The sequence below is a fragment of the Acinonyx jubatus genome, chromosome X (assembly GCF_027475565.1).
Source record: "Acinonyx jubatus isolate Ajub_Pintada_27869175 chromosome X, VMU_Ajub_asm_v1.0, whole genome shotgun sequence".
Lineage (NCBI taxonomy): Eukaryota > Metazoa > Chordata > Mammalia > Carnivora > Felidae > Acinonyx > Acinonyx jubatus.
In genome coordinates, this window is record NC_069389.1 from 7,039,204 (window position 1) to 7,066,328 (window position 27,125).

The following is a 27,125-nucleotide window of genomic DNA, read 5'->3' on the forward strand; positions in this document are numbered from 1 at the left end:
CTAGATGCCTTCAGATGAAGTATTATGACCATTTGCAGGATCTTTTGGAAGGAATTCTTGCATGGGATGAATTACAGTCTAAACCACAGGTCAGCAAATTATGTGTGGTTTCTGGGCTGAATCTTGTCCACTCTGGCTCTTTATAAATAAAGTATTATTGGAACGCAGCCACATCCACTCACTTACCTATTGTCTATAGAAGCTACGATGGCAGGGTTGAGGAGCTGAGACAGAGACTGTACGGTCCACAAAGCCAAAAATATTTACTCTCTGGCCCTCTGCAGAAAAAATTTCCCAACCCCTGGTCGAAACCAGTAGTTCTGAACCCTGGCTACAGGGTATCATCTCCTGAGGGGCTTTTAAAAACTGCTGCCTGGGCCCCACTTCCAGAGATTTTGATCTCCTTGACCTCAGGTGGGGCCAGACATTTTTTTTTTTTTTTTTTTGGTAAAGCTTTCCAGGTGAATCCCAGAGTTGAGAATCCATTGGTCTGGATTGACTGTGATGGTCTCTTCCGGCAGCAGGAATATGACTTTGTGCCTCTGGCTCCTAGGAGCCACCAAAAGTCTGCACCAAAAGTATCTTCGGGTGGTTGGGAGAGCTGGCTTAATCTCCCGTGAGAAAAGTGCTGACCCACCCTGAATTCCTGGGTTAGGTGGTGGTGAAGCTTGACCTTATCGGTTATCAGTTTTGCCAACATTCTTTCTGAGGCTTTAGGCCCGTCCCACAAAGACGGCCTTCCATTGGTTACCCAGGAGAGGGGTTTCTCCTCTACTACCTAGGGGAGTGTAATGGCCACAGTCCATCCATTCAACCTTCTGTTTTCCTTCGTGGGTAAGCGTGTTGGAGCTGGCAGGGGAAAAATGGATCACACGCAGCATTTTTCATGGGTATTAGTTGGCAAGACTCAATCTTAAAGGCGATTGCAGAGCCTATGTCTGTTGAGAGATAATCCCCTAGTCTGCCCTAGAGAGCATTTCTGAGAGAACTCTCAGTCTGAATTTGGTGGGATCTTGTGTTACTTCTGTAGGTCGCCTCTGAGCGGGCTTGTTTGATATTTTTTGTTCCTTTGCTTATGGTGCCTTTAAAAACAAATGTCATGCCCTCCTCTGTTGGCCTGGGTTACTTACGTGCATGCCTTTGTCGCTGCTCTGGTAATTAGTACCTGTCAGCATGGGAACTGTCAGGGCTTGCCATCCTGTCTGCCAGGGTTCTTTTGGCTTCCTTGAGCAACTCCCCGTGGTGCCGATGCCTGGAGGTGCACACCTGGTCCTAAGGGGCAGTCTGCCCAGAGGATGTCTTTGGAGAAGGACTACTGGTCTTTCAAAGCATGTTACCCCCCTGGGGTGATCTTAGGTTCCCACAGCACAGAGGAGGCCTGTGTGTATCAGAGAAACAAGGAGACAGAGACAGACACACCAGCAGACGTGTTTTCCCTTTTCGATACCCTGGGAAATCAAAATCCAAAATAAGTCCTGGGGTCTGCAGCGTCATGAGTGCTAAATGCACGGGCCACGCTCACCTCTTGGACAATGGGCACTGGGGAGCCCGGGGTCCATTCCTTCTCTTGTTGGAGAAGCTAATCTAATGGAAGAATCTGGGACATCTGGCCCACAAGAGCCCAAGATTCAGACCGAGGTCCCTTTTTGACTGATGTAGATCAAGGCACTGGAAACTTAGTCTTCGTTCAAGTGGGGAGACGTGATCATCGTCTCTCACAAAGATTTTCCAAGAGTTGATGTCGCTGTGGTCCAGCTAGACTGTAACCTGATACCAAAGCACTACAGTATGCCTGAGTGGGCTCCTTAAGCTGTTTAATAGCTGTGGCCACTCAAGTCTTCAAGAGAGAAGAAAGCTTCAGAGGCAAAGGTCTGGTATTTATCATAAACCTTGAGGTTGGAGACGTGTCTTAACAGAGGCATGATTCTTTTTTTAAATGTCGTGGAGTGCACGCCGTGAAAAATGGAGGCTGGTGTCCTGAGGTGTTCCTTGGACTCCAGAAATGGGTTCCATTAGACCTACCAGCAGATGTCAGGAACTAAGGATTTGGCTTTGCAAGTTAAATCACATTATTAAAAGTTATGCCAGTGTTCATGACGCTCCTTCGTATTTGAAGATAAATGGACTCACTCTTTTAGGTTCTTGAGTTGCCTCTTCCCTCTTCCCAGTCATGGAATTTTTAAATTTTAGAGACTGTAGCAAAGCTAACGTGAATGCTGTCTGCATAAGGAAACCCCGTTTTATCATTTGGGATGGTTTCAGCCGTAAGTCACAGAAAAGACCTGCTCCTTGTCACATAAGAGCCCTTCAGCGGTGGGGTGGGCCCCCCCATGGGTGCATTCAGTGGCTCAGGGATACCATTTCTCTATCGGGCTCCCCTCCAGGACTCGGTACACCTTGAGTCTCCCCCAGGGGAGGGGTGCACGCCCAGCGAGCCGAGGGTCCTGTTAGTTAGGAAGGAGAGCTGGGGGGCTGGTGGCTGTGTATTTGTCTAGCCATATCCTGTTATTTCAAGTCTGTCGGCTAATTTTCCCTGTGAAATTGCGCAGAAGAGGACTTTTGTGGCAACGATTTCAGACCGTTACGTTACTGCTGTCGAACGCTGTTGTCAGTTTCCCCGGACTCTGGGAACCCAGAGTTACTTTCTGCCCCACGTGGGAACGACCGCAGGTGGCAGCCGTTGGCGTGGCCTCCCTCAAACGCAGGGTGACGGGTGGACCCATGTGGGGGTGAGCAGTCAGCGAGCCTTGGGCTCATTTGCTTCTTATCTGCATCCAAGTGGAAGTCCCTTTACCTCAGGTCGGGGGGAACGTTTAAGTCCCGGGAGTTCAAGGTGGGGGTTTTGTAGAGATGATTTCTGACTCTTAAGGGCTTTGTTTGGGGCGTTGCTTTCAGTACTGGTCTTAAATGAAGCCAAGGAAATCAGTCAAGATGGAAGTCGAAGGATTTGGAAATAGACACTCTTTGTCTCAGAAAGAATTCTGTTTTAAAAGTATTTTACTCCGTGTCCTCAAGAGATTACGATTCTAAGAACATTTGAGATAAAGTTTGCAAATGCTTAGCTCCTCCGGATATTTATTTCTAGTAAATTCTAATGGTTTGAAATTCTGACCGTGATAGGGACTATCTTCTTCTTCTTCTTCTTATTTTAGAGAGACAGGGAGCACACGAGCAGGGGAGAGGGGCGGGGGGTGGGGGTGGGGAGAGAGAATCTTAAGCAGGCCCTATGCTCAGCTTGGAGCCCGATGTGGGGCTCGATCCCACGACCCTGAGATCGTGACCGGAGCCGAAATCAAGAGTCGGACGCTCAGCCGACTGAGACCGCCAGGCGCCCCTGGAACTGTTTTTTTAAAGAGATATCTGAACTGCTCACACTACCTTTGGATGCAGTTCTAATTGAGGGTATTAAACAATCTTGCTGTGTAAGCCCCTTGATGACTTTGAGCCGTCCTCTCTGATGCAAAGTCAGGAAGTGATTTTGAACCAGTCGCTAGCGGTTGGCACCCAGTCATCCGAGTGACAGGCAGCCTTCAGCTCCCAGAGCAGAGGGGTGAAGAGAGAGATGCCGGCGCTGCCGATGGGTTTTCCGAGCAGGTGGAATCAGTGGGAATAACCCGGACGCAGACGAGAGCGGTGCGGGGTTGGCCACAGCCGGGGACAGGGGCGCGCGCCGCCAGCCAAGGTGGGGGCAGAGACGAGTCACTCCGGCACAGGGGCCGACGGCTTCCGAAGCTGAAGAGAGGAGACGGAAGCATCAGGAAACAGCAGTGCAGGGAGGTGAACGGGGTGATAGAAGTTCGAAGCGGCCACTAACTGCTCGGCTGCGGAATCCCTGGAAAAGGTTCTTCGCTGTCCTCACCGCCAGAAATTGGCTGACTGTGCTCGGCGCACAGCTAAACAGGCCTTCGCGTCCTGCTCACGCCAGGTCCCGGCTGTTCATAACGGTGCCGCGTCTGGCCCGGAGCACGCAGCGTGGAAGGACAGCTTTTTCTCGGGCCTGCCAGCTGCTGACACATTGCTAGAAAGTCGTCGTTTTTATTTTATAGAGCTTTACTAGTTGTTTCTCATGCCAAAAATCGTTCATGTGGAGAATACAGATGTGAAGAAAGGAGAAAGAAAACCTTCTGTGATGAAACCAATGAGGATAACCACAGGTAGCCTTTGGGATTCTGTCCTTCGAGTGACATCCATGTGTATATGCGTTTGAAAAGGAAGCAAAAACGGATTCATCCTGTATGTACTATTTATCTACTTAGAGCAGTTTTCCATATCATAATCACCGCCCCCTGCCCCCGAGCATATCTGTGGTTTTTAACCCGAGTAATTTTGCTTTCGAAGCAGTTTTGATTTACCGATAGCCGTGTATTGCCTCGTGTGGAATCACATAGAAGGGCCACATGCAGAAATCAAACGTCAAGATTTGAGGCTGTGAAATGTTAATTCCTTACGAGTCGGTGCCAACTTGTAAATTGGAGACTTAGAATTAATTATTGATTCAGAAGTTCCTGTCTGTGTGTATTTATTTATTTTGAAGGATCCATTATAAAATAAAATGTTTTCCTTCCGTTTAGCCTTCTCTGGATATTCAACAAATACAAAGTACGACCCATACCAAATTAAAGCAGAAATAGCAAGTCGTCGGGATAGGGTGAGTAAAAGAGCGCTCCCACAACTAGAAGCCCTGTGTGTATTTTCATGTAGCGTTACTTCTCGTGGCTCATCTAACGGGGGTCGGTGTGTCTAACACTCATATTGTGGTAAAATTTTTAATTTCGTGGATTACGATGATGTTTGGTTTTACCCTTCACTTTTTTTCTAACAGGAGGAGAAAAGTTTCTTTTTGAAAGCTCAGCCCATCTAACCAAAAGCCACCTGTACCCCTCTGTGTTTTCCCTAGAGCTAGGGTCCTCCTGCCCAATTTGGAAAGACTGGGTGACATCGGGGCCCGGGCTCCACGGCCTGCTTCCCGATATCAGTGGGTTGCCAGCCTTGACCCTTGGCAGCTTTAGCTTCTCCTGTTCTCCCCTGGTTGCTATATTCCTAGGGAAATCTTTCCCGCAATGGCATTTGACCAGAAGGTTCTGATGCTCCTTCCCTGGGGACACTGGAATTCTTTACGTGCCCCCCCCCCCCCCCCCCCCCGTCTCATCCCTTCAGTGCCCTGCCTTGGTCGCGTGGGAAGGGGGACGGTTTTGTTGCGTTTGCAGCAAATCATGGGACACGTCTTGGAAACGAAGCCTCTTGGTGTCTCATGCCCCAAATGCCAGTGTCTCTCTCAGTGCAGCGGTTCCCAAACTCTAGCGTGTCCAAGAAGAGCACCTGGGGAGTTGATTACACATGCGAGCTGCCAGGCCCACCCCCCTGAGGGTTTTTTTTTTTAATGTTTATTTATTTTTGAGGGAGGGAGACAGAGCGTGAGCAGGGGAGGGGCAGAGAGAGAGGGAAACAGAATCCAAAGCAGGCTCCAGGCACAGAGCCCGACACGGGGCTCGAACTCACAAACCGCGAGATCGTGACCTGAGCTGAAGTCGGACGCTTAGCTGACTGAGCCACCCAGGTGCCCCCACCCCCTCCCGAGTTTTAACATGGGCCTCAGGTGGATCCCCGAGAAGCTCTCCATGTGACGCACTCTCAGGTAGTGGGACCGCAGGCTTCCGGCAACAGTGTTCCCACATGTGGGGTCTCGGAGTAGTAAGTAGAGGGAAGGTGAAAAACGCATTAGGCAGTTTGCTGATTGTGATGTATAAATCACTACCTGAAAAAGAAAATAGTTGCCGGTTCCACATAGGTAGGAACCTGTCGGGGACCTGGGATTTTTGTATCCACGCGAGGCGCTTCTTCCACGCTGGCTGTTCTGTTTGCCCGTGGATGGAAATTCATGGAGAGCCTAGGTGACCCAGCGCATCGGGAGCGAATCAGGAACTTAGAGGGCAATGCTAACACGAATCAGGAACTTAGAGGGCAATGCTAACATGAACAACTATAGAAACGGTTTTCAGAGCTTTTTTTTTTTTTTTGAAAAAAAAATATAATTTGTCTTTAGCTTTCCAGATTAAAACGAGAGCTGACCCAGATGAAGCAAGAACTGCAGTACAAGGAAAAGGGGGTGGAGACCTTGCAAGAGTGAGTTGCCCGCGATGACAGAGGGGGGGTTTCCTATGATTTGCTCTTGTGCTCGCCTGTTGGGTGCCTGGGTGTGCGCCCTGAAGCTTCACGGGCCTTCCGCTTCTATGCTTTTATTTCTGCTCATGTTTTCCCCAATCCTAAGCCTCGGAATCTTTCTTTTCCCTGAAGATACTTGGCTCCTTTAAATGAAAATACCTGGGAAACAAGACCTTTATTTTACATTTATGCACATTCTCTGTAGCTGCACCGTCCAGGACCCCCGTGGATGTTTAAATTTGACTTCTGGTTCTGTTGCTTTTAGTCTCAAATTGTTTTTATTTAAGTTAAAGTGAACTAAAATTCAAAATTTAGAAGCCCAGTCACCTAGCCATATCTGAAATGCTCAACAGTCACATGTGGCCAGTGGAGATTTTCTCTACCTCACTGCTGTTGGCACTTTGGACCAGATAACTCTGTGCATCACAGGATATTTAGCAGCATCCCTGGCTTTGACCCCCTGGATGCCCGTAGTACCCTCCCACCCAGTTGCGACAGCCAAAACTCTCTGTAGACATTGCCAAGTGTTCCCTGGAGGGCACACGTGCCCCCGATTGAGAGCCAGAGGGCTAGCGGTGACTGCATCGGATAGAACAGGTAATCGAACATCTCCATCGTCACAGAACATCCTGTGGGGCGGTCTGGTCTACAGACCTTCCTGTTGGCGTCTTTACAATTAGAACTTGGTCCCGACTAAGAGTTTGGGGGTGGATTTCTTTTTTGTGAGCTATATTAAGTCAGCAGATCCAATGAACACAAGTTATTTCGTAAATGGTGATGTTGTCCTTCTGAAAGAATTGATTTTCTTAAGAAAGAGTATTGTATGCTTACTGGTCGGTCGAGATTCAGAGCCTGGCTTCTCTTGCTGCACTTGAACACATGCCTCACGAGACCTTCTGTGCCTGCTCTTCCCATCAGTCACTGGGGATTGTGCTAGTAGCTCAGGCTGCTATAACAAAACATCCTTGGCCGGGGAGCTTAAACAGCAGCCATTTCTTTCTCACAGTTCTGGAGGCCAGAAGTCCAAGATCAGGTCCTGGCAAATTTGGTATGTGGTGAGGGCCTGCTTCCTGCCTTCTTGCCGTGTCTTTCCGTGGCGGTGGTGGTGGTGTGGTGAGTTCTGGTCTCTAGGGTCTCTCCTCCCCTCGTGGGGGACCCCACTCACATGACCTCATCTAACTCTCGTTGCCCCCCCCAGAAGGCCCCATCCCCATATACCATCACACTGGGAGTTAGAGCTCACCTCGTGAATTTTGGGGAGATGCGCACCCTCAGATCATTGGGCCGAATTGTCCAGAGGGCGGTGCCAGTGCCTGCTCTGGCCAGCCTTCGGTGAGTGGCAGGGATCCGTGTGGTTACTGGGCCTCGTAAGGGTGGGCAGCACGTCACTGTCTTGAATCCTGTGTGCGGACGCGGTGACAGCGTGTCAAACGGGACTGATGTGTTGCTCTTGATAGGGAAGTGATACAAATGTAAGTGTCGGACAAGCATAATTATCTCAGCCTCAGATAAAGCGTAATCGCTGGGCGTGCCCAACCCTGTTGTTTAATACTGTTTAATGTTGCGATTCATCTTCTGAATCATCCAGGATTGGTTTGGTTGATGATTTATGGGCCCATTTCTTTATGAAGGACCTATTATAGGCACCAAGGGAGGCCCAATAGAAAACTGAGCTGGGTCCTCCCTGGAGCTGGGTCCTGCTTGGCTTTCTCTGGCCCTGAGATGTGGCCATGCCCTCTGCAGGCCCTGCCGCGCGGTGGATTTTGATAATCCCATCCACACGCTTAGTGCGGCCGGGAGTCTTTAACCTTACTGTCAGCTTTTTGCTGCTCTGCCGTTTTCCAGCTGTGCACAGTCTCGTGTGATTTCAGTCTACAGTGGGAGTTCCTTTAACGAGCCCTAGTCCATATGGCTTTTTAAAAAAGTTCTGCTTAAGCAAATCAGTCCTTCTCGGTATCGGCTACTGTCGCGTTCCTCATCTTGTCTGTTTGCTACGGCGTTTCCCGGCGCGCCAATTCGTGCTCCGTAACTTTACGCATACGGCCCAGCCAGCCTCCAGATACTCCGATGCCTGCTAGGGCGCGTCCGTGTGTGCTGTGGCCACGTTTTCCTGTGTCACTTCCGCCGAAGGGCCGGATGAGAAACGAGCAGGAGCAAATAATTTCATTTGGGAGGTCTTCTACAGTTACGAGGGCTGTCTGGCTGAATCAGAGATTGATTTCATTCTTTCCTTTGGCCACCCAGGAGCTTTCTGTCATTACCAGGGAGAATCGGGACTTCACAGTGTCTCCAGATGATACCTAACTTAATGCTAGGCATCGTGCCGGCTGGAGAGCACAGCTAGTTCAGTTCTCGCTTGTAGAGCTCTGGGGAAGGTGATAGAGGTTCGGGGTGGTTCGGGAACACTGTGAGGACACACAGGAACCCCGAGCCTCAGAGGGGAGCCTTGCCCGGCACCTTTCCCTGCCGGCCCCGGCTTCTGTAGCGGGATCGCCGGCCCGGTGCCCGTCCCTCTGGCCTCCGTCCCTCCGGCCGTCTCCGTTTCTTTATGTGAACGCACGGGTTCCATTGCAACAGCAGCCGATGACTGAGCACTAGAAAACAAAGGTGTTGGAGCTCAGGGGACCGAGCATCTCTAGGAAGTGAATCCATCGCTTGTGGTCGAACTAATTTCAACAATAGGAAGAGGTGGCCTCGCTGTCTCCAGATTTATTGGGTGGCAAGCAGCCAGGGCAGGCAGAGCTGTGACTTCACACCTGCGGCCGGAGCGGAGTATGGGTCGTGCTCCTAAGAAGAGAAGGGCCAGCGCGCTTTGTCTTTGCTTTCTGCTTTCCTTAGCAAGGTCTCCGTTGGGGAGTGGTGATGGTAAACGTGTCCCTGCCAAGGAGACAGTCTTCACCCCCTTCCAGAGCCCGTGAGGATGCCCGTGCTCCCCAGTGGAGGCTGGGAGAAGGTTCTGGACCTGGCCTCGGCCCTGGGGGACTCACTGCGGCTTTCCAGGTCGAGCCGCCTGGAGAGGTGGCTGCATTGTCACTACAGGCTCAGTCTGTCCTCACGGGAAGGACAGAAAACACAGGCACTTGTGCCATGCTTACCTTTCTTCGCAAGCGAAAACTAATCCGATAGCCTCCCTCTGAGTATACACGCTACGCGGGAGACAGAAACAGCCTCATTCTCTTTCTGGTATTGAGGATTGACTCTTAAGTTTCCATCGAATCCTGCAGATTGGCATTATTATCAAGGACATTTGGGGAACCTTCTGGAAGCATTGATAATGTGATTGCCTCACCCCTAATACACGAGCTGTTGTACGCGAAAGGGCTTCTCGGATGTTATTACCAGCATCAATTTAAGCCAGAGACCCTAGCTTTTCCTCCAGAAAATTTTCTGCTGTTCTTGCTTCCCAGAATATCCAGTGTATTCTTTTCCAGAGCACCTCGCCAGGAGTTTAGCCGCTTATAACATTTTAAACTCTTACTTGTTTATCTTGGTGAACTTTCCTGGCTAACAAGGAAATCCATCATTATGCTTGGGTCCAAGTGAGGAAAAAAGAACCTTTTGTATTTTTTTTTTTTCAGGTCTGTGTATGTTGTTAATTTTTGTAAATGGGAGCTGGCCACGAACACCGTCCTGGGTTAATGATAGAATAGGTACGTGCCTGTGTGGGAGCGTGTGCGTGTAATGCATATAAACTTTTAACGATGGAAAACGTCAGGCGTACACAGGAGCGGAGAGAATAGTATCGTGGAACCGTCCTGTGGCCTTGACCGCACTTCGGCAAAAGTCACCACACAGGGGCCGGTCCTGTTTTGTCACCCTGCTGCACCCCTGAGACCCTCGCTGCCTTATGGAAGCAAATCCCAGAACCCTTTTGAGTCCATAAATGGCTCTTCTGAAGTTACGGATCCCTTTTGAAAACGTAGCTACAACACCTGTTCCCCACTTAACAGTCCTCTCGTAACATCGTCCCCTCTCCAGCACGTTTCCCGTTTCTCTGTTTCGTTTGGTCCAGGTTCGGAGAAGCCCCACACGGTGTGTTTGGTTGGTGTGTCTGTGAATCTCTACGCCCCTGCGCTTTTTTGTCTTTCCTTCTGGCGACTTATTCATCGAAGGAACTAATTCGCTTGTCCTGTAGAATTTCCCTGATACCGGATTTTGCTGCTTTGGCCCTTGCGGGCTCACTTGATACGTTCCTCTGTCCCTTGCTACTTATGCAAACTAGTGTCATTAGTCTGTGAGGCTTGATCTGATTTGAGTTCAGGTTCTCTTTCTTTTTTTTTTCCGGGGGGGGGGGAGGGGGAGGGGCTGGGCTGGGCAAAGTCCCATTTCCTGGGATGCGGAGATTGTTGGTGGGTCCTGGCATCGTCAGCCTCATTCGCCCATTTATAATGTTTCCCATCAGCTTTACACCTGCTGCTGTGCCCGTGTGGGTAGGAAGGCGTTCAGGATAAGTTCCCGAAAGTGGGTTTGCTGGGTCAAAGGGTAAATGCCCTGGTCGCGTTAGGAGATGTGGCCAGATCCCTCTCTCTACCACGTTGCCTCCCCGCCACTGACAGGTGAGTTTCTGTTGCCACGGCTGTGCCGACAGAATGTGTTGTCGAGCTTTCGCGTCGTTGCCAGGCGCAGAGGCGGGAGAGAGTATCTCGGCGTGGTTGTCGTTTGAATTTCTCTTGAGGCTCTTGCTAAAGGTCAGACGATCGGAGCAGCGTTTACGGGTAACGGAAGTCTTTTTCTAGAAAACTTGAGCTTTTCCAATGAAAAGGCGGCTGCGCTCCCTGCCCTAAAGTTTCCAAAGGGTGTTTGGGAAAATTATCTTAATGTAACTTGTTACTCCCCTCCAGGGGCAAAGGCGGAGGGCTCAGGAGTGGCATGTGCACAGCTCCCCGAACGGGTGATGTACAAGAATGCGCTGAGTGTGCCAGTGGGTGTGGGAGAGTTCCCTCTCTAGTTATTCTAGATGTCCTGGAGATCTGGAACGTACCTCGTGTTAGATTCCCAGTTGTCCTGCAGCCAGAAAGCTCATTTAACGTTGCTTCACCCTGAGTTTCCCACACTTACGTGCCGTTGAAGCCTTTTTTCTACTGAGACACCCGTGAGGTCCCCGAGAGCTGGTGTGACAGCCGAGACGCTTTGGCAGGGGGCACTGTCCTGCCCACCTTTTTACCACCCGTTGTTCTTGGTGTGCTGTTATCACACCTGATCCCCGTTCCTTCTCCCAGCTTCTAGCACGGTGGCTGTTACGGCTCACCGTTCTCACGCTGTGGCCGTGGCGACTTTTCAAATGTCGCCTGTGCTTGTGGCTCTCCGGGGCTTTCTCTCTCACTTCGAATACAGTCCCCCGGATGATCTGGCCCCTGTCCTGACCTCCTTTCCCCCAGTGTCACCCCCACTCCCCTGTGTCCGCCCCCTGGCCGCCCTGCTGGCTCTCCCCACTGGAACTTGCAGCCCCCTGTCCCTGGAACACTCTTTCCCCCAAATTCTACTTGCCTGCCTGTTCCCTCCTTTCTGTAGTTTTCTGGACAAATGGTGTCTTGCCAAGATCCTTGGCTAACCACTGGACCTAAAAAGGAGCCCTTTCCGTCACACTCTGTCCTGGAACCTGGCTTCGTTTTCCTTAAAACACCGATCGCTGCCTGCCCTAATGATTTATTCTTTGTGGTCTCTCTTCTTGACTCGCATCGTGCCACATGGGAACAAGGACTCTGCCTTGTTCCCTGCTGGGTCCTCAGGACCCAGACGCTTCAGGCACAGGGCAGGGCTGAGTGGCACGAGTGGACCCGGCCCTGGGTGCTGTGCGGAGTGGCTGATGTCGCCGCTCCTGCCCGCTGGGAGCTGTGACGTGGTTCGTGTCACTGCTGGACACTGGCACCCTCTGGGCTGCCTGGACCACCGGAGGACTGTGTACATCGGCCCGGTCACCTTCTTATTAACCGCCCTCCAGCACTACCTTGTCGTCTACGCGCCGTGCTCTGTTGTGTTTTAAGAAATCCTGTTCCTCATTCCTGCTATTGACATCACAGGGGCTTACGAAATATTCCAACGACCAGTTTCCAGGGGGCACATTCTTCGCCACGGGGTACCGTTTTCGCTTCGAGCCTCGTAATTGCTTGATGAGCGTCTTCCCATTTGGGCGGTGTGCGCAAAGTGAAAGCCACGTGTCTCAGACAAGAGTGACTGCACGCTCCCGAGCAGTCTGTACTAGAAGGACGCGGTATTAGATATGGGAATGAGCGTTCTCTCTCCAAGGGGATTTAGCGTTTTCAGAAGAGAATGGGATCGTTCACAGTCGGCACAGGCTGAGGCCGACAGTTTCCCAGTAACATGGCCCGTCAGGTACAGCCCGTGCGGAAGCCCGGCACCGCTCAGGTAACTGGAAAGCGTGCAGCAGCGGGGCGGAAACAAAAAGAACATTGTTCCTGGTCGCGGGACAGGTCTGCTGCTGCACACAGGCCCTGCTGTTGATAGAAAGCTGCCGGAAGCTGTCTGAGGTCCCTTTAGGGCCCCTTGCCAGAGCCGGTGATGTAAAAGGTGGAGCCGTAACAAAACTCCTCATTCTTTTGGGTTGTAATGTGTGGTATTAACATGGAATATCTTCAGCGGCCTGGCAGCCCTTTTCTTCCAAGCTGTGGGTAGAAGGAGCCATTTGGTGTTGCGTTTGCCGGTGCGGTTCTCTTGACGTCTTAAATCCAACAACAGATACGGAAACCAGGGTAGTAGAAGGTGGAGGTTCATAGATGCTCTGAAATGCCTTCTCACCCGTACTGCTGTCATCGCCTGAAGCTGCACCTTCTCCTTTTTCCCTCTAACCCTTTCTTTCAAAAGTAGACCCTGGAGGGCACCGGTTTACTTTGGGACCACATCTGACTGGCTGTGGGGGTGGCCTTCGGCTGTGACACAGTGTGAATTTGGAGGCCTTGACTCTGAGCGTATTGCTAGCCCAGTGATGAAGAGGCTGAGAGCCGGTGTGAGCGGCCCTGGTGTGAACTTCACCGTGCCTCTTACTGGCTGCGTGACCCGGAGCAAGTCACTTAACCTCCCCGAGGCTGCTTCAAGCTGTTGGAACGTGGAGACTGTGGTCTGGGTACTGGATTTTTTTTTTTTTACACTGTGCCTCGGTCCATTTGGGCTGCTAAAGCAAAATACCACAGACTGGGTGGCTTATAAACAATAGAAATTTATTTCTTAAAGTTCCAGAGCCCGGAAGTCCCAGATCAAGGTGCCAGCCTGGTCGGCCTCTGTGTAGCCACCATCTTGCTGTGGCATCACAGGACGGAAGGGGCAGGGAACTCTGTGGGGGTCTCCTTTATTAGAGCACTGATCCCACCGATCCCAGTCATGGGGGCTTCTCCCTCATGACCTCATCGCCTCCCAAAGGCCCCACCTCTTAACACCATCCCCCTGGGGGTCAGGATCCCAGCATGTGAAGGGGGATGCGTAAACATTCAGATCATAGCACCGGGCGTCCTAACTTAAGTTTTTACCTTTTGTTGACAGTTACCACTTTTCTGTCATTTTATTTGAGATGTATCCACACTCTCTTGGGCTCTTGATTAAAATTAAAAAAAGAAAAAGACAGTTCCTTGGCAGTCACAGATGTTACCATCTTCTTTATGAAATGGAGTATATTGGTATTTTAGAAAATACCAAATCACTGACCACATCCTCTGAATTTGACCAAAGTTCTAGAGGGAATTGGAGCAAAGGGAGAAAACTCCCAAAGAAATGAATTTTGCAGATGGGAAGGAAGGGGTTTCCTACCCTTTGAAGTTTTTATTAGATGAAATTTATCATCGTTGAAAAATGGAAGTGGTTGGGATTCTGTGAAGCCTTGCCTGCCCTTAGAAAAGCATATGGGCCCGTCCTTGGCCGCTCTGAGCAGGAGTATGCCTGTGGGATCAAGGGGGCAGCACTGTACTTGGCGATCCGACACAGGCTTGAGAATTGGGAGACGTGGGTTCGAAACACTGCGGCTCTGCCGGATCTTAGCTTGTCATCTGGGGCCGCGGAGGTCATCTCTCTGAGCCTCAGGTTTTTCATTATAAAATCTGAGAGGGTTATGCTTCCCTCATAAAGCTGCTGAGGGGACTCAACGAGGTGACAGACGCCAAGCGTGCAGCAAGACCCTGGTGCCTAGTAGGTGCTTGGCACGTTCAACTGTTGTAATGTACCAGTTATATAATTATATAGTGTAATCAAATAATATATACCGTATAGAGTGTTTACCTAAGGTTATATTTGCATAATACATAATGACCCTTTTAGATGATTGTATGTTCTGTTCTATACCATTAATATTGACATACAGTTGTGAAATATGATGCACAATATAATAATGGTATATAACTGTTTTTAAATAACAGTTATATATTCTCTCTGAAATACCAGGACTTCAAGATCATGTTCCCTAATAGCTTTCGCACTTTTTTAACAGCGGAATCTTTTTCCTTTCCCTTTGCTGCACATGACATCTTCTATGGAACCAACCAGAATGTCTGAGACGGAGCAAAGGGGAGGTGCTCGCTGAAGAAGGGGTGAGGGTCCTCGAGCCCTAGACGGGCCCTCCCTGTAGCCGCTCCTGCTCCCTGCGCCGGACACCCTTGGCACAGAGCGGAGACAGCTGTTCTAGGCCAATCTGCATTCTCTTCGAGGTCCCAGAGCCACTTGGGTATAGCCAAGGCCAGAGCGCAGGTCCGTGGCCTTGAAGTTGAACTTCCGTTCTTCCAGGTGCTGTGCAGCGTCTGCCGGCGGCATGAATTACGGGGCTGCCGATCCCTCTTCCTGAGGGAATTGCGGCCTGTTTTCCTGTGTGTGGCAGCCGTTCCCGTCATGGGGCCTGGTGCCTTGACGGGCTGCTGGCTCAGCCCCTGGGTTTACTGATGTGATGGCCACGCGCAGGCGTTCTTGCTACTGAAAGCCGTAAGGAAGTCACAACACTTACGTATAAAGCTGGAGCTGACATGCGTAGGGTCTCACGTCACAGCCTTAGCGCCGGGAGCGTGTGTCTGTACTTCTGTGGCTGTTTGATTAGCTTTGATTTTCAAGCACTTGAAAACCGTGTGCTCGGTGCAGTGGAGTTCATTTCTCCACGGGGGTGTCGGCGTCAGGCGAGGATCTATTTGCTGCGTTTTTCGTTCTGGAGCAGTAGTCCTGGTTAGCAGAGGCGCTGGGCATTGACTGTTACAGGGAAGTCAGACTTGCCCGGCCTTGGTGTTTTGTCTGAGAACGATGGAACCCTTCTACCGACTTCATGAGCCTCTGCGGGTTGTTGGCTGTGACATTAAATGAGATGTATTGGAAAGCCTTTTATCAGAGGATGGGTGCCAGGAGACCCTGTTACGTAAACGAGTCTAGCTTTTCCCTGCAAGAAAAACCAGGCCACTTCTTCGGCGGATATGGCGCTGTGAGATGGACGGCCTCCTATTTCCGCCCTCTATTGGAGACCCTTGGTTCTCTGGAGAACAGCTGAAATGGGAAAACGCGTGGCCAGGCCCTGCTGGGATGGAAGCGTGTCACCACTGGATGGGTGGGAGCCCGTGGCGTTGACTCCGTGAAAGAGAACTCAGGGCCAGGTTTTGTAAATACGTGATTTGCAGCTGATGCAGTGCCAGCAGTGGCCGTGGAGCCCTGAAGCCCGGTTCCAAAGGGAGGGAATGGTTTCCTGCCTTGGTGTATTTGTCCTTCTCTTATTCCAAGGGTCGTGAGAGCTCAGATCAACTCCGGGCCTAAAGAACCAGAGTTGGTGAATTATTTACTTTTTCTCCCATGAATACACAGATTCAGTGTTATCCTGACGATAATAATAATCACCGCTAACATTACACACCTGGCCTTTCCTCATTAAGTGGGGGAAACGTGAACCTGAGGTTTACAGAGGCCAAGCCACTTGCCCAGGGTCCCGCTGTAGTGCTGCAGCGTCACTGGTCCTCACCAGTATGCCAGGATGCTTTCATGAGCAGAAAACCGGCGAGTTTGGGCTGGCCGTTAAGGATCCAGATTTTCCGGTAATGTGGGGAAGAACGGTGTCGAACCGGAACCTGCGTAATGGTGGGTCTGGAGTCTGAAAGGCATGCTAACTACTTTCAAGCGGCGGAGTTCGTGCCCCTTTCTGGATCAGAGTATTCCAACTGCTTTAGCCCTGCGGGTTTCCAAGCCTCAAGACTTAGGTAAGGGAGGGAGACAAAGGACGTGCTGTATGCGGGAGGCGGCCTGCTTTGTGGAGGCCAGAGCCAGGCCTAGTCTCTCGGTCAGCGCTCTGTTTCCACCACCTGGAAGCAGGCCTTGTGTGCCTGGGGGCGGCCTGGCTGGAAGGAAGGAAGGGAAGGATGGAAGGAGGGAGGGAGGGAGGGAGGGAGGGAGGGAGTTTGGATGGATGGATGGAAGGAAGGATGGATGAATGGATGTTTGGATTGAAAGAAAGAACTGAGGAGGTGAGTAGTAAGGAGAAAGAGAGAGAGAGGGAGATCAGAACGAGAATGAGATGGAAGAAGGTAGCGGAGACAGAGTTTCCAATTTTATAGAAGGCATCGCTATTAAAAGTTCACAACATTTTGCTGTTTCCCATATACTCTCCTTGCACACAGATGTCATTCGTATGTTTATTTAATAGACAGTTTTGACCGCTAACCCAGATGCCGGGGATAAACAAGTAAGACATAATCCCCCTCTCAGAGAGGAGTTTACCATCTCAGGATATTACTTAAGCCAGTGTTTGTTGCCTGATCATTAGTAGAGGTCATGGGAATCCTGATTCGCAGGTCCTCACCTGCATTGGATGTTCCTGGAGCAAAGGAAACCGTCCACCGGCCAAGGTTCATCTCTGCATGTTTACCACAAGCAAGAAAGGTTTTATGGGATCTTTATTTCTCTTTGCCACAACGCTTTTAACCGTTTCCCACCTTTCTGTAAAGCTTTTGAGTTATGTTGTTGTTGTTGTTGTTGTTGTTATTGTGTAATGGAATGTTATAATCTCTTATTTTTATTTTTTAACCAGGATTGATCGTAAGATGTCAAGCACTCACACCAACTACAAGCTGGATGAGGCACAGGCCATAATGAGTGAGCTCCGGACCATCAAGAAAGCCATTTGCACAGGCGAGAAGGAGAGGCGGGACCTGATGCAGGTAGGGGCCTGGCACTCTTCAGATCCCATGTCCATTCTTCTGCCTGCCTACGCGTCTGTCTTTTATTTAAAATTTTAGGAAAATATGTACTTACCATATATATTATGTTATATATGTATTATATATGCAATCCATATATTTTTAAATACACGCATATATATCATACATATATGTGTATATATGTTCTTTATGTGTGTATATTTATGTATACTGTATATTAAAATGTTTTCAAATACGGGTATTAGTTATTCCTAGGGCCGCCATGACAAAGGAGCACACACTGGCATAGAACAACAGAAATTTATTCTCCCAGGGTCTGGCGGCCAGAAGGCCAGAGTCAAGGTGCCGACGGGGCCCTGCCATCTCTGAGGCGGTAGGGGAGGATCCTTCCTCACCTCTTCCAGCTTCTGGCATTCCTTGGTATCCCTCAGCTTGTAGCTGCATTGCTCCAGCCTCTGCCTTCCTCGTCACATGGTGCCCTCCCTGTGTCCCCGCATCTAAATGGTCTCCTCTTAGAAGAGTGCCAATCATTGGATTAGAACCCACTCTAATTCTGTATCACCTCACCTCAACTTGATTCCGTCCGCAAGGACTCGATTTCCAAAGCAGCCCGCATTCCCAGATTCTTAGGACTTCAACGTAACTTTCCGGAGGACACGATTTAAGCCACAAAAATGGGTGATGCCTATTGTTCAATAATCAAAAAATTTAAAAAGTCTATGATGACAGGTCTTGCTGTTGCCTCATTCGCTTGTCTCCTGTAACTACTTTTATTAGCTTCCCGTATACCTGGCTAGTGTTTATGCAGCCGTGGGAGAGTGTGAACGCATGTTCAGCCATCCTCATGGGGAGCTAGGACTATGCCTGCTGCTCCCCTGCCCCGGCTTCCTCACCTAACGATAACACCCCGTCTCTTTTCCTGCATCTGTCCACCACGCGCCGCTTCATTCCCTGACGTGGCCGCGAAGTACCCTACTGCGTGCGTACATTTCGGTTCCGTGGCTGCCATCAGTGGAGCATTATGTCGTGTTCTTTTTTGTTCCTCGCGCTTCTGTATATTTTGTTATTTTTAGAAAAAGCTTGAGTGTTTGCAAATGGGTGCGCGCTGGTCTTTTTGCTTGATGCTCGGGTGCTTTCAGATGTTTCTGTTACGGCTTTCATTTCGTGTTCCACACACTGAGTACCTAGTAGGCACCGGTCTAGATTCCGCAGAATGTAAGGCATACAAGGGCACGTGAAGCAGAGCTCAGACTCGTAGGCCAAATGAGACAGGTGCACAGATAGCTGCCTTCCATGGCAGTGCTTCCTGAGGTCAAGGATCCAACAGACTTGTCCCCACAGTGGTCACTGAGTTGCCCATTCCCGGGCCCTGCCCCGGGCCTACTAGATAAGGCTCTGGAGGTGTGGCCCACACATCTGTATTTTCACACGCCCTCTCCAGGTCATGAAAGTAAACGATCGACGGTTAGATTGGCTCCGAGCACTGGTAGCAAGAACAGCTACTGCCATTTACTGAGGCCTCTGAGTGCGGTGTCGGACAAGGTGCTGTATGGATGTCACCCATCATAACGTGAGCCTAAACCCCAGGGGTGAACCAAGCGGCATTTCACCACGGGGGCTTGGAGGCTCTGCCCCTGGAGGTTGCGCTAACTGCTCCGCACTGGCCGATCCAGGCGTGCAGGGCGGGAGCGACTGCCCAGTTGCCTCGAGTGGGTTCCCCACTGTGGGGGCTGGAGATAGAACTTCTAGAAGAAGCTTCAGACCCCAGCATCTTCTCTGAGACGCTCCTGAGAGAGGCATGGGGAATGTCCTCTCTAGTAAAATCAAAGAAGTTGTTTTGTCTTTCTTTTATGAGCTTCATGGTACCGGCCCATTCCAAGATGCCTTTGTCTAGAGCCAGAACCAGCTACGTGTGTTATACCGCTCCTGCGCGTCCTGGTGTCCGCAGCAATGTCTGCTGAAGATAAAAACGTTCAAAAGTCTTCTAAAAACTTGCAGAAAATCTCATTGCTCTTTGACTTGCACCCAAAGGGGTTACGTGTGCCAGAAGACATACTCTGGTTTTTGGCCAACTGACATCACGTGAGAGGACTCTTGGTCATGTACAGTCACCTGAAAAACCAGGTTGTGAAAATACGTAAACATCATCTGGGAGTGGTTTTGCTTCTGTGTGGTTTATCAAAATCTCAAGGTGGCATTCATCTCAGACTCATTTATTGATAGAACGTTTTGGATGGCAGTGCTCCCCCCTTTTATTGAGGTACAGATGACAAAATTATATAAACTTAAGGTATACAACCTAATGATTTGATATACATATATAATCTGGAATGATTACCACAATAAAGTTAGTTAACACATCCACCGTCTCACATAGGTACCGTGCGTGTGTGCGTGTGTGCGTGTGTGCGTGTGTGTGTTGAAACACGCTGTTTTCCTAAAGAAGAAAAACAGTAACAGTGGTACCCCGGCAGTTGTCTACGTTACCCACATGCTGGCAGGGGGACTCGGTCACAGGGGGACCGTAAATGACAAAGAATTGTATTAAAGGTGCACGTGGCGGTAAACTTGGCTTCTCCACCTGGTGGGGGAGGGGTGGGGTGGGCCGGCGCCAGGGGCGGCCCTCAGCGGGAAGGGAAGCGTCACCACCTCTGTTCAGGCGGCTCGTTTCCTTCTCTTCCAGAGCCTGGCCAAGCTGACCGACGGCTTCAGGAATAGCTTTTCTCTCACCGACCCTCTGCCGGAGTTCCCTCACAATCCAGGTGTGCTTGGCGATTCTTTACCTCAACAGTTCTGCGACGCTGGGTCTCAGACCGACATCGTTGGAGAGGTATGCCAGGAACCGGGGGGGGGGGGGGGGGGGGGCTGGGGTGGAGGGGAGGGCCGAATGTGCCAGGAGAGGAAAGAGCCGCCTTCGCGGTGCCGTCACTCGTCACTCGTTTGTTTTCCTCTGCCACTTTCTCTTCAGAGACGTTTTGGCTTTTGTGCCATTGCGTTGGAGGAAAAAAATCCAGCTGTGAAGGTCCCGGGGCCTGGAAGGCAATCGAATTGCTTATTACCTCTCTCCTTGTGGTTCGGATTCTTTAAAATGGCAGAATCCTTTTGAGAATTGAATTTAGGTGTGTTTTTAACAGACATATGATATCTTACAGCAGGGATCAGCTAACTTTTTCTGTAAAGGCCCAGATAGTAAATATTAAATTTTTTTTAATGTTTATTTACTTTTGAGAGAGAGAGAGAGACAGAGCGTGAGCAGGGAAGGAGCAGACAGAGAGGGAGACACAGAACCTGAAGCAGGCTCTAGGCTCCAAGCTGTCAGCACAGAGCCCGATGCAGGGCTCGAACTCGGGAACAAGATCGTGACCTGAGCCGAAGTCGGAGGTTTAACCGACTGAGCCACCCAGGCACCCCTAGATAGTAAATATTTTAGACCTTTGCCATAACTATCCAACTGTGTTGTTAGAATGCAAAAGCAGCCATAGGCAGTGTGCGAACAAATGGGCAGGGCTGTGTTCCAATAAAGCTTTATTTTTAAAAACAGGATTGGATTTGGCCTGTGGGGGCCATAGTTTACCGATCGTTGGCTTAGCCCAGTGATTTTCCGAGGCTTTGTGGCTGTGGCACCCTTGGGTTATACTTTGATGCTATTTCTTATTCTTCTAAAAGAATGTCAGGAAATTGAATTGAATCAAAATTAATTTTGCTTGGGACTTGGAAGAATTTCCTAAGGCCCCTTTTGGCAATTAGTGAAGCCTTGAGTTAGCCACAAAAACAAAGTTGGCAGTCAGTCATCATCTGAAGCAGGGTGGTGAATGCTTAAAGACACTCCTGTTGTAATGTTATTGAGTGAAGTTTATTACAAATGGAAAACAAATTGAAAAAAAAAAAGATGGCTTCTTTTTCTTAGAGCTTATTAAGTAAAGATGAGACATCAGTGGAATGTGGAATGCCCTCCCCAAAATTACATAAAGAAAAGGAAACAAGGGGAAAAGACCCTTGACAAAAACTCTGGGTTTTAAATAATTAACTAATATTTTGAAGTTTAGGCAAATAGTATCTCTTTGAGAGTACTATGGTAAATAATGACTCTTTTTGTCCTGGACGTCCCAGAACAGCCCTATTTTCAATTTTCCCCTCCCTGCTTTCAAAAGTCCGCGTAGACGTTTTTGACCAGGCAATTTTGGTTTTAAAGGATAGGGTCACCATCTATATAAAGACACAGAGAAAAGAATCTGTAAGTCAGAAATGCCTGCTATTTTTGCCTAAAGGGTTTGGTGTGCAGGAAAGAAAGAAGTATAAGACTCATTGAATTCCATGAATAATTGCCGTTATCATAGGTTAGGATTAGAATTTAGAGATTCGACTAGTTTGGAAGAAACAAAGGTTCTCTAATGCTTAGGTAAGACTTTCTGAAAATATCAGGTGGGGAGCGGCTGGTCATGCCGTTGCAGTAACTCAAGGAGTAAATTGTTATCGTTTGTGAGTTTACTGGGGCTGGCCCTGGACTGACGGCTTCATGGCTGTTACCTTATTAGTTGTTTCCATATACTTTTGATAGACGAGGGGATCAGGTGCCAAGTCAGCTAAGGTCATGTAGCCAGGGCTGGCTGGGTTTGAATCAACGTTTCTGATGTCTAAACCCCTGTTTATATCATGTCGTTATAAAAAAGGATATTGAAAGGCCGTAATTGGATTAGTGGGCTATTACTGCCTAACAGATTACTCCAAAATGTAGCATCTTAAAACATCACACTTCGATTATCTCAGACTTCTACTGTGGGTCAGGAGTCTGGGTGGGCCATCTGCTTCAGCGGCTCTCACGAAACTGCAATCAAGGCATCAGCCAGGGCTGCAGTCTCATCCAAGGACTTGACTGGGGAAGAGGCCACTTTGAAGCTCACGTGATTGTTGACAGGATTCACTTCCCCACGGGTCGTGGGACAGAGGGTTTTGCTTCTTTGCCGTATGGACCTCTCTGGCACCATAGCTTGCTTCATCAAAGTGTGCAAGCTGAGAGAGTCTGCCAGCAAGATGGAAGTCACTGTCTTCTGTAACCTGGTCACAGAAATGGCTTCTTATCATCTCTGTTGTATTCTATTGGTAATCATGGCTCTAGAGCACTCTCAAGGGGCTCACACATGGGGCAAATCCCAAGAGGTGGAGTCTACTGGGCACCATCTTAGACGTCTGCGTACTTGGCTTAGTTATCACTTTGGGTCATCAGTTTTGTGGGATGGGTGTGGACATAATTGGCTATGCTTTTTGACCCCAGGACTTTGCAAACACAGATGTATACACGCTGCAGGCCTAATGCTGGGATTCGATGGTTGGGGTACATGCTACGTAGGAACTGTGAAGCAGGAACCTGCTGAATCCATTGGGCCGTAGGTTTTTCCTTTTTTGACCAAGATGTCCATTTTGTTCTCAAAGAAGAGTGCAAAAACAGAGCTCAGAGATCTACAGGAGCATCAAGAACAGGTTGAAGAAATATCTGTTGGTCTTGATGATGGGTCAGCTGCAGGAGTCTCCGACAAACAAGGTGGTGAGGTGACATGTAGCTCGTTTCCAGCGTAGATGGCTCCTGGAGATGTGACGTCAAAGCATAGGAGTGTGTGTGTGTGTGTGTGTGTGTGTGTGTGTGTGTGTGTGTGTGTTGAGGAAACCGTGGGGAGGCTGTAAAATGTGTAAAATTATGACACATCTCATTGGAGAATGCTCAGCCCCTCGTAAGGCATTTCTTCCATCTCGCCATTCAAGACGATGAAGATAAAGACATTCCTATTGATGTGTATCAACACTGGTATCGATAAATTCATCACTAATCATTCAGATAGAATATTTTCAAATATTTGCTGACATGACGTTATTTAAAAAAATGACTTGGAGGCCATGGTCTAGTTAAGGTCAGATCTACAGAGAGGATCGATTTAATGATGGTGTCATAGATTTCCAGGAATGAAAGAAGTGACCAAGGTGAGCTACGATTACCTCCCACACAGGTCTTTTTTTGTTTTGTTTTAGGAATTTGTTTTGTTCGGTGTAATTGGTAAGAAAATAAGAACAACTAATGATCATGTCAGGGCACCACATTTCAATTCTAACTCCTAAGGTGATGTGCCCAGATCCAGGCTTTTCCAGACCTTGCTTTATTTCCTTTTGACCTTGAGCTCTTTAACATGCCATGTGACACTAGAAGGAGTCCCGTAGCCCATGCCTAACACAGCTAAGTCTGTCGTCTTCCGATCGTGTGACTTCTCAGGAGAACATCGTTATTCTGCATTTATTGAAGAATGACAAAATGTACTGTACCAAGTGGGACGGACGTTTATGCCTTTGTGTCAACTTTTACTAAGGAATTCCCTATTTTGTTTTTTAAACTTAATTTGTTGTTAGGAATTATACAATAGATGAATACACTTCCACTGGTAAAAAATACAAACAGACCCACCAGTGTTTGAAAAGCAGAGCTTCCCAGCCCCACGCCCAGCTTCTAGCAACCAGAGGTGACAGCTAAGTATTATTTGGTGTGTTTCCTTCCAGACCCTTGAAAAGGGGACATTTGTTTTCTTTTTTGAGAGAGAGAGAGAGAGAGAGAGAGAGAGCGAGAGAGCGATCAAGCACGAGTGGGGGAGGGGCAGAGAGAGAGAGAGAGAGAGAGAGAGAGAGGGAGGGAGAATCCCAAGCAGGTTCTGCACTGTCAGCACAGAGCCCGACGTGGGGCTCAAACTCACAAACTGTGAGATCATGACCTGAGCTGAAGTCTGACGCTTGACCGACTGAGTCCCCCCAGGCGTCCCGAAAAGTGGAAATTTAAAGACAAAATAAGATCTTCTTCACTGTTGCTAAAAGTTGAAATGAATTTTCTATTTTGAAAATATGTTTTAATATGTTTCCCCCCCCCCCTTTTTTTTTCCTTCTGTTCCGGAAAGTTTGTCTTTGATGATAAGACAAGACTTGTAGACCGAGTCAGGCTTAATTGGCAGTATGAGGAAGCCAGAAAGAGGTAAGAAGCTCCTTTTTCCAATCTTGCCTTCTGCTTCCTTCCTTTCTCCCATGGAAAGAGGTTTTGTGGAACTCCAGTGTGGGATCGTCCACTTTTTCTCAGAAAGCAGTGTCTGGTGGAATATAAAATCAAAGATCTTCCTTTCTGTGGAAGCTTCCTAATACCCACAACAGAATTTCATATGCATTTAAAATGTGAAACGGTCACTCTTGTGAACAGTTATAAAGCCATGATTTAATAAAGACAGAGACACCTGGCTCCCGCCCTCCCTGCCTTCCCACCAAGGCTTCAACACAATCGTCTTGTCTTTTATATGTGCCCTTTCCGACTCCGTAGGTTAATGGAGAAAGCCACGCATCTTGGTTTAAAAGACGGGTTAATAAGGACTAGGTCAGCACGTGCTGGCGGCCCCCGGTCTGTTTGGATTTCGATAGAACTGAAGCGTAGCCACTTTTGTTGACCTTTGCTGTAAATCATCTGCCCTCTGAAAATTGAGACTCGACCCTGTCTGTACATTTTCAAAATTCATCTTTCTGTCCCCCTGTCCCAGTCCTAACCGTAGCCAGGGGCAGGATTGAGAGGCAGCGTGCAATCCTCACAGGCAGGCAGGGTTTTTAGCACGTCATACCCCTCCCCATGTCCCCAGGACCCCGTTTTCTATATTCTGACCCTGCCGTGGCTTTTGTGTCCTCTTTTTAGACACTTTCTCTCTTTTGTGTCTTTTGAAAAGAGCCTTAAAACCAAATCATTTCCAAATCTGTGCTTTGGAAAGCTACAAAGCATATCGTTTTGAAAAAAGTTTGAGTCACATGCAAACTGTTTTCTTGGAGGGTGGGGGAGAAGGAGCGGAATGCCCAGTGGGGTGAGGGAGTCCTTTCTGGAAGGGAAATAGTTGGGTCTGCTCGATCGACTGTATCATTCCTGATGTCTGGTAATCCACTTGGTTGCCTTTGTAGAAAATGTAAAAATAGCAACCAAAACAGATCAGATGACTCCCCTGCTAGAGGGCCTGACACGGGCCTTCTGTTTGCTCGGAGCTCTGACACCCGGCTCTTCCTGGCTTCCCCCCTCGCATGTGCAGTGGGCTTTATGTTTCCACACGGACTGCCGCCAGATCCGTTCAGCCGTGCTGCTGGGCTCCGTGGCCGTATTGTCCATCTACCGCGTGTTCCTGCTCTTGAGCTCGCTGCCGTCTGTCAGGGGCTGTTGTCCCCGTGGAATGTTCCTCTGCTCATTCCTGCATGTTTCTACTGGACTGTGCAGTGTGGGTGCTTGGAATTTGCTGCGCTGTTTTAAAATGCAGAAAATAGAAGGTTGCTACACTTAGGAACTTAATTGTTACGTGCTTTGCTGTGACATTTTCTCAACATAGCAAGTGATTTTTTTTGTTTTCTAGAGATAGCATCGGTACACAGGGAGTCACCTTTTAAATGTTGAGATAATACATTTGGGCGAAAAGGCAAGTATTTAAGGCAGATATGCAGGGGAGGACACTGCATTTCATCAATATCTTTTAAATGAAAGTAATATTTCAAGGTTGCCAGAACCTTGTTAGGAAACGCACTGCAGCTATGCGAGTGGGGGGTGGGGTCCTGCCCTGGGTGCTCCAGCCTTTGTGGGACAGTGAGGGCTTCTCGGGAACGCCTTTCTGGGCTGCACTGGCACCATTTACGTGAGGACCTCCTGGGCTGGCTTGCACGAGCGCTGCCTGTCTTCCCTCTAGCACAGGGGTTCTCAGCTCGGGGGCAGGGGACCCTTTACCCCCAGGGGACTTCTGGCCCTGTCTTGAGGCATTTGTGGTTGTCACGACTGTGGGGGACCTGCTATCGGCATCCAGTCAGCGGGACCCAGGCCTGTCACTCCATCATCCTATGGTGCACGGGCCGGACTCACACAAAGCATGATCCCTGCCGTGTGTCCCCAGTGCCGAGGCCAAGAAACCCTTCTCTGTGCTGGAGGACTGCGATGTCTTAGTGGGGCCACGCCTGTGGTCTGCGTGGGTGACCCCAGGAGCTCCAGTGGGTAGAGAAGCCGCTGGGAGAATGGGAGATCGTACTTCTTTCTACCCGGCACCTGCCCTGTTCGGGGCATTTCCAAACAATTGTGTATGTGATGCGATTACATATGGTCTTTAACCTATTTGGGAGATAAACTCCTCCCCAGCTAACAGAAATCTGTGAGTTTATCAGCGGCTCTGCCTGGGGGTGAGGACCTCCCCCCACCCCACCGGGCAGTACCTGCGGGGGCTGCGCGTGCTTGTGTGCGTGAACATATGTGTACACGCGCCAGAGCCAGAAACACATGCCCGTGTATGCTTGTACGTGATGTCCGCATATACCACAGGCATGCTTACACACGTGCACGCACACTTGTATTTTCCTCTTTGTTTTTATTACAAAAACAATACATGAATACATCGTTTTTGTCACAGGCACAATCAATAAATAGAGACCAGCTGTTTTTCCGTTCTCTAATCCCACTTCCTACCATTAATGGTTTGACGTGAAACCTCCCAGGCTTTTATGTAAACATTGAAATCAATTAAGCCCAGCATAGTTAAATACGGTGCGTGATGCATAGCTTAGGAGGCATAGCCATCACTCTGTGGCTAGACGTCTTCGATGGCTGCAGTTTTCCCTTTCCACAAACTGCACGTCTTTTTGTGGGCCCCAGCCTTGCAGGAATGACGGTTCCCGTGGACCGAGACTCAGCAATGAGATGTGTGGGTCTAAAGGCACGTACGCTGAAAGTTTTGCACTGCTGCGAATGGCGATTGAGAGCCCTGATTCTCACATGCGCTTAGCATCATGAAACGTCTTCATTCCTTGTCAGTTTCCCTA

At 49.2% G+C, this 27,125-nt stretch overlaps 1 protein-coding gene across 2 annotated transcripts in view; it reads left to right on the top strand.

Annotated features, from left to right (window-relative positions):
* WWC3 (WWC family member 3) overlaps window positions 1–27,125 on the top strand; it is a 117,902-nt gene that overhangs the window by 54,089 nt on the left and 36,688 nt on the right. For both annotated transcript variants that reach the window (XM_027054649.2, XM_053202054.1), the window contains exons 4-8: window positions 4,572–4,648; window positions 6,044–6,123; window positions 17,153–17,282; window positions 19,966–20,112; window positions 24,212–24,285. In XM_027054649.2, the coding sequence (XP_026910450.2) occupies window positions 4,572–4,648; window positions 6,044–6,123; window positions 17,153–17,282; window positions 19,966–20,112; window positions 24,212–24,285 (508 nt within the window). The remainder of the gene's footprint in view (window positions 1–4,571; window positions 4,649–6,043; window positions 6,124–17,152; window positions 17,283–19,965; window positions 20,113–24,211; window positions 24,286–27,125) is intronic.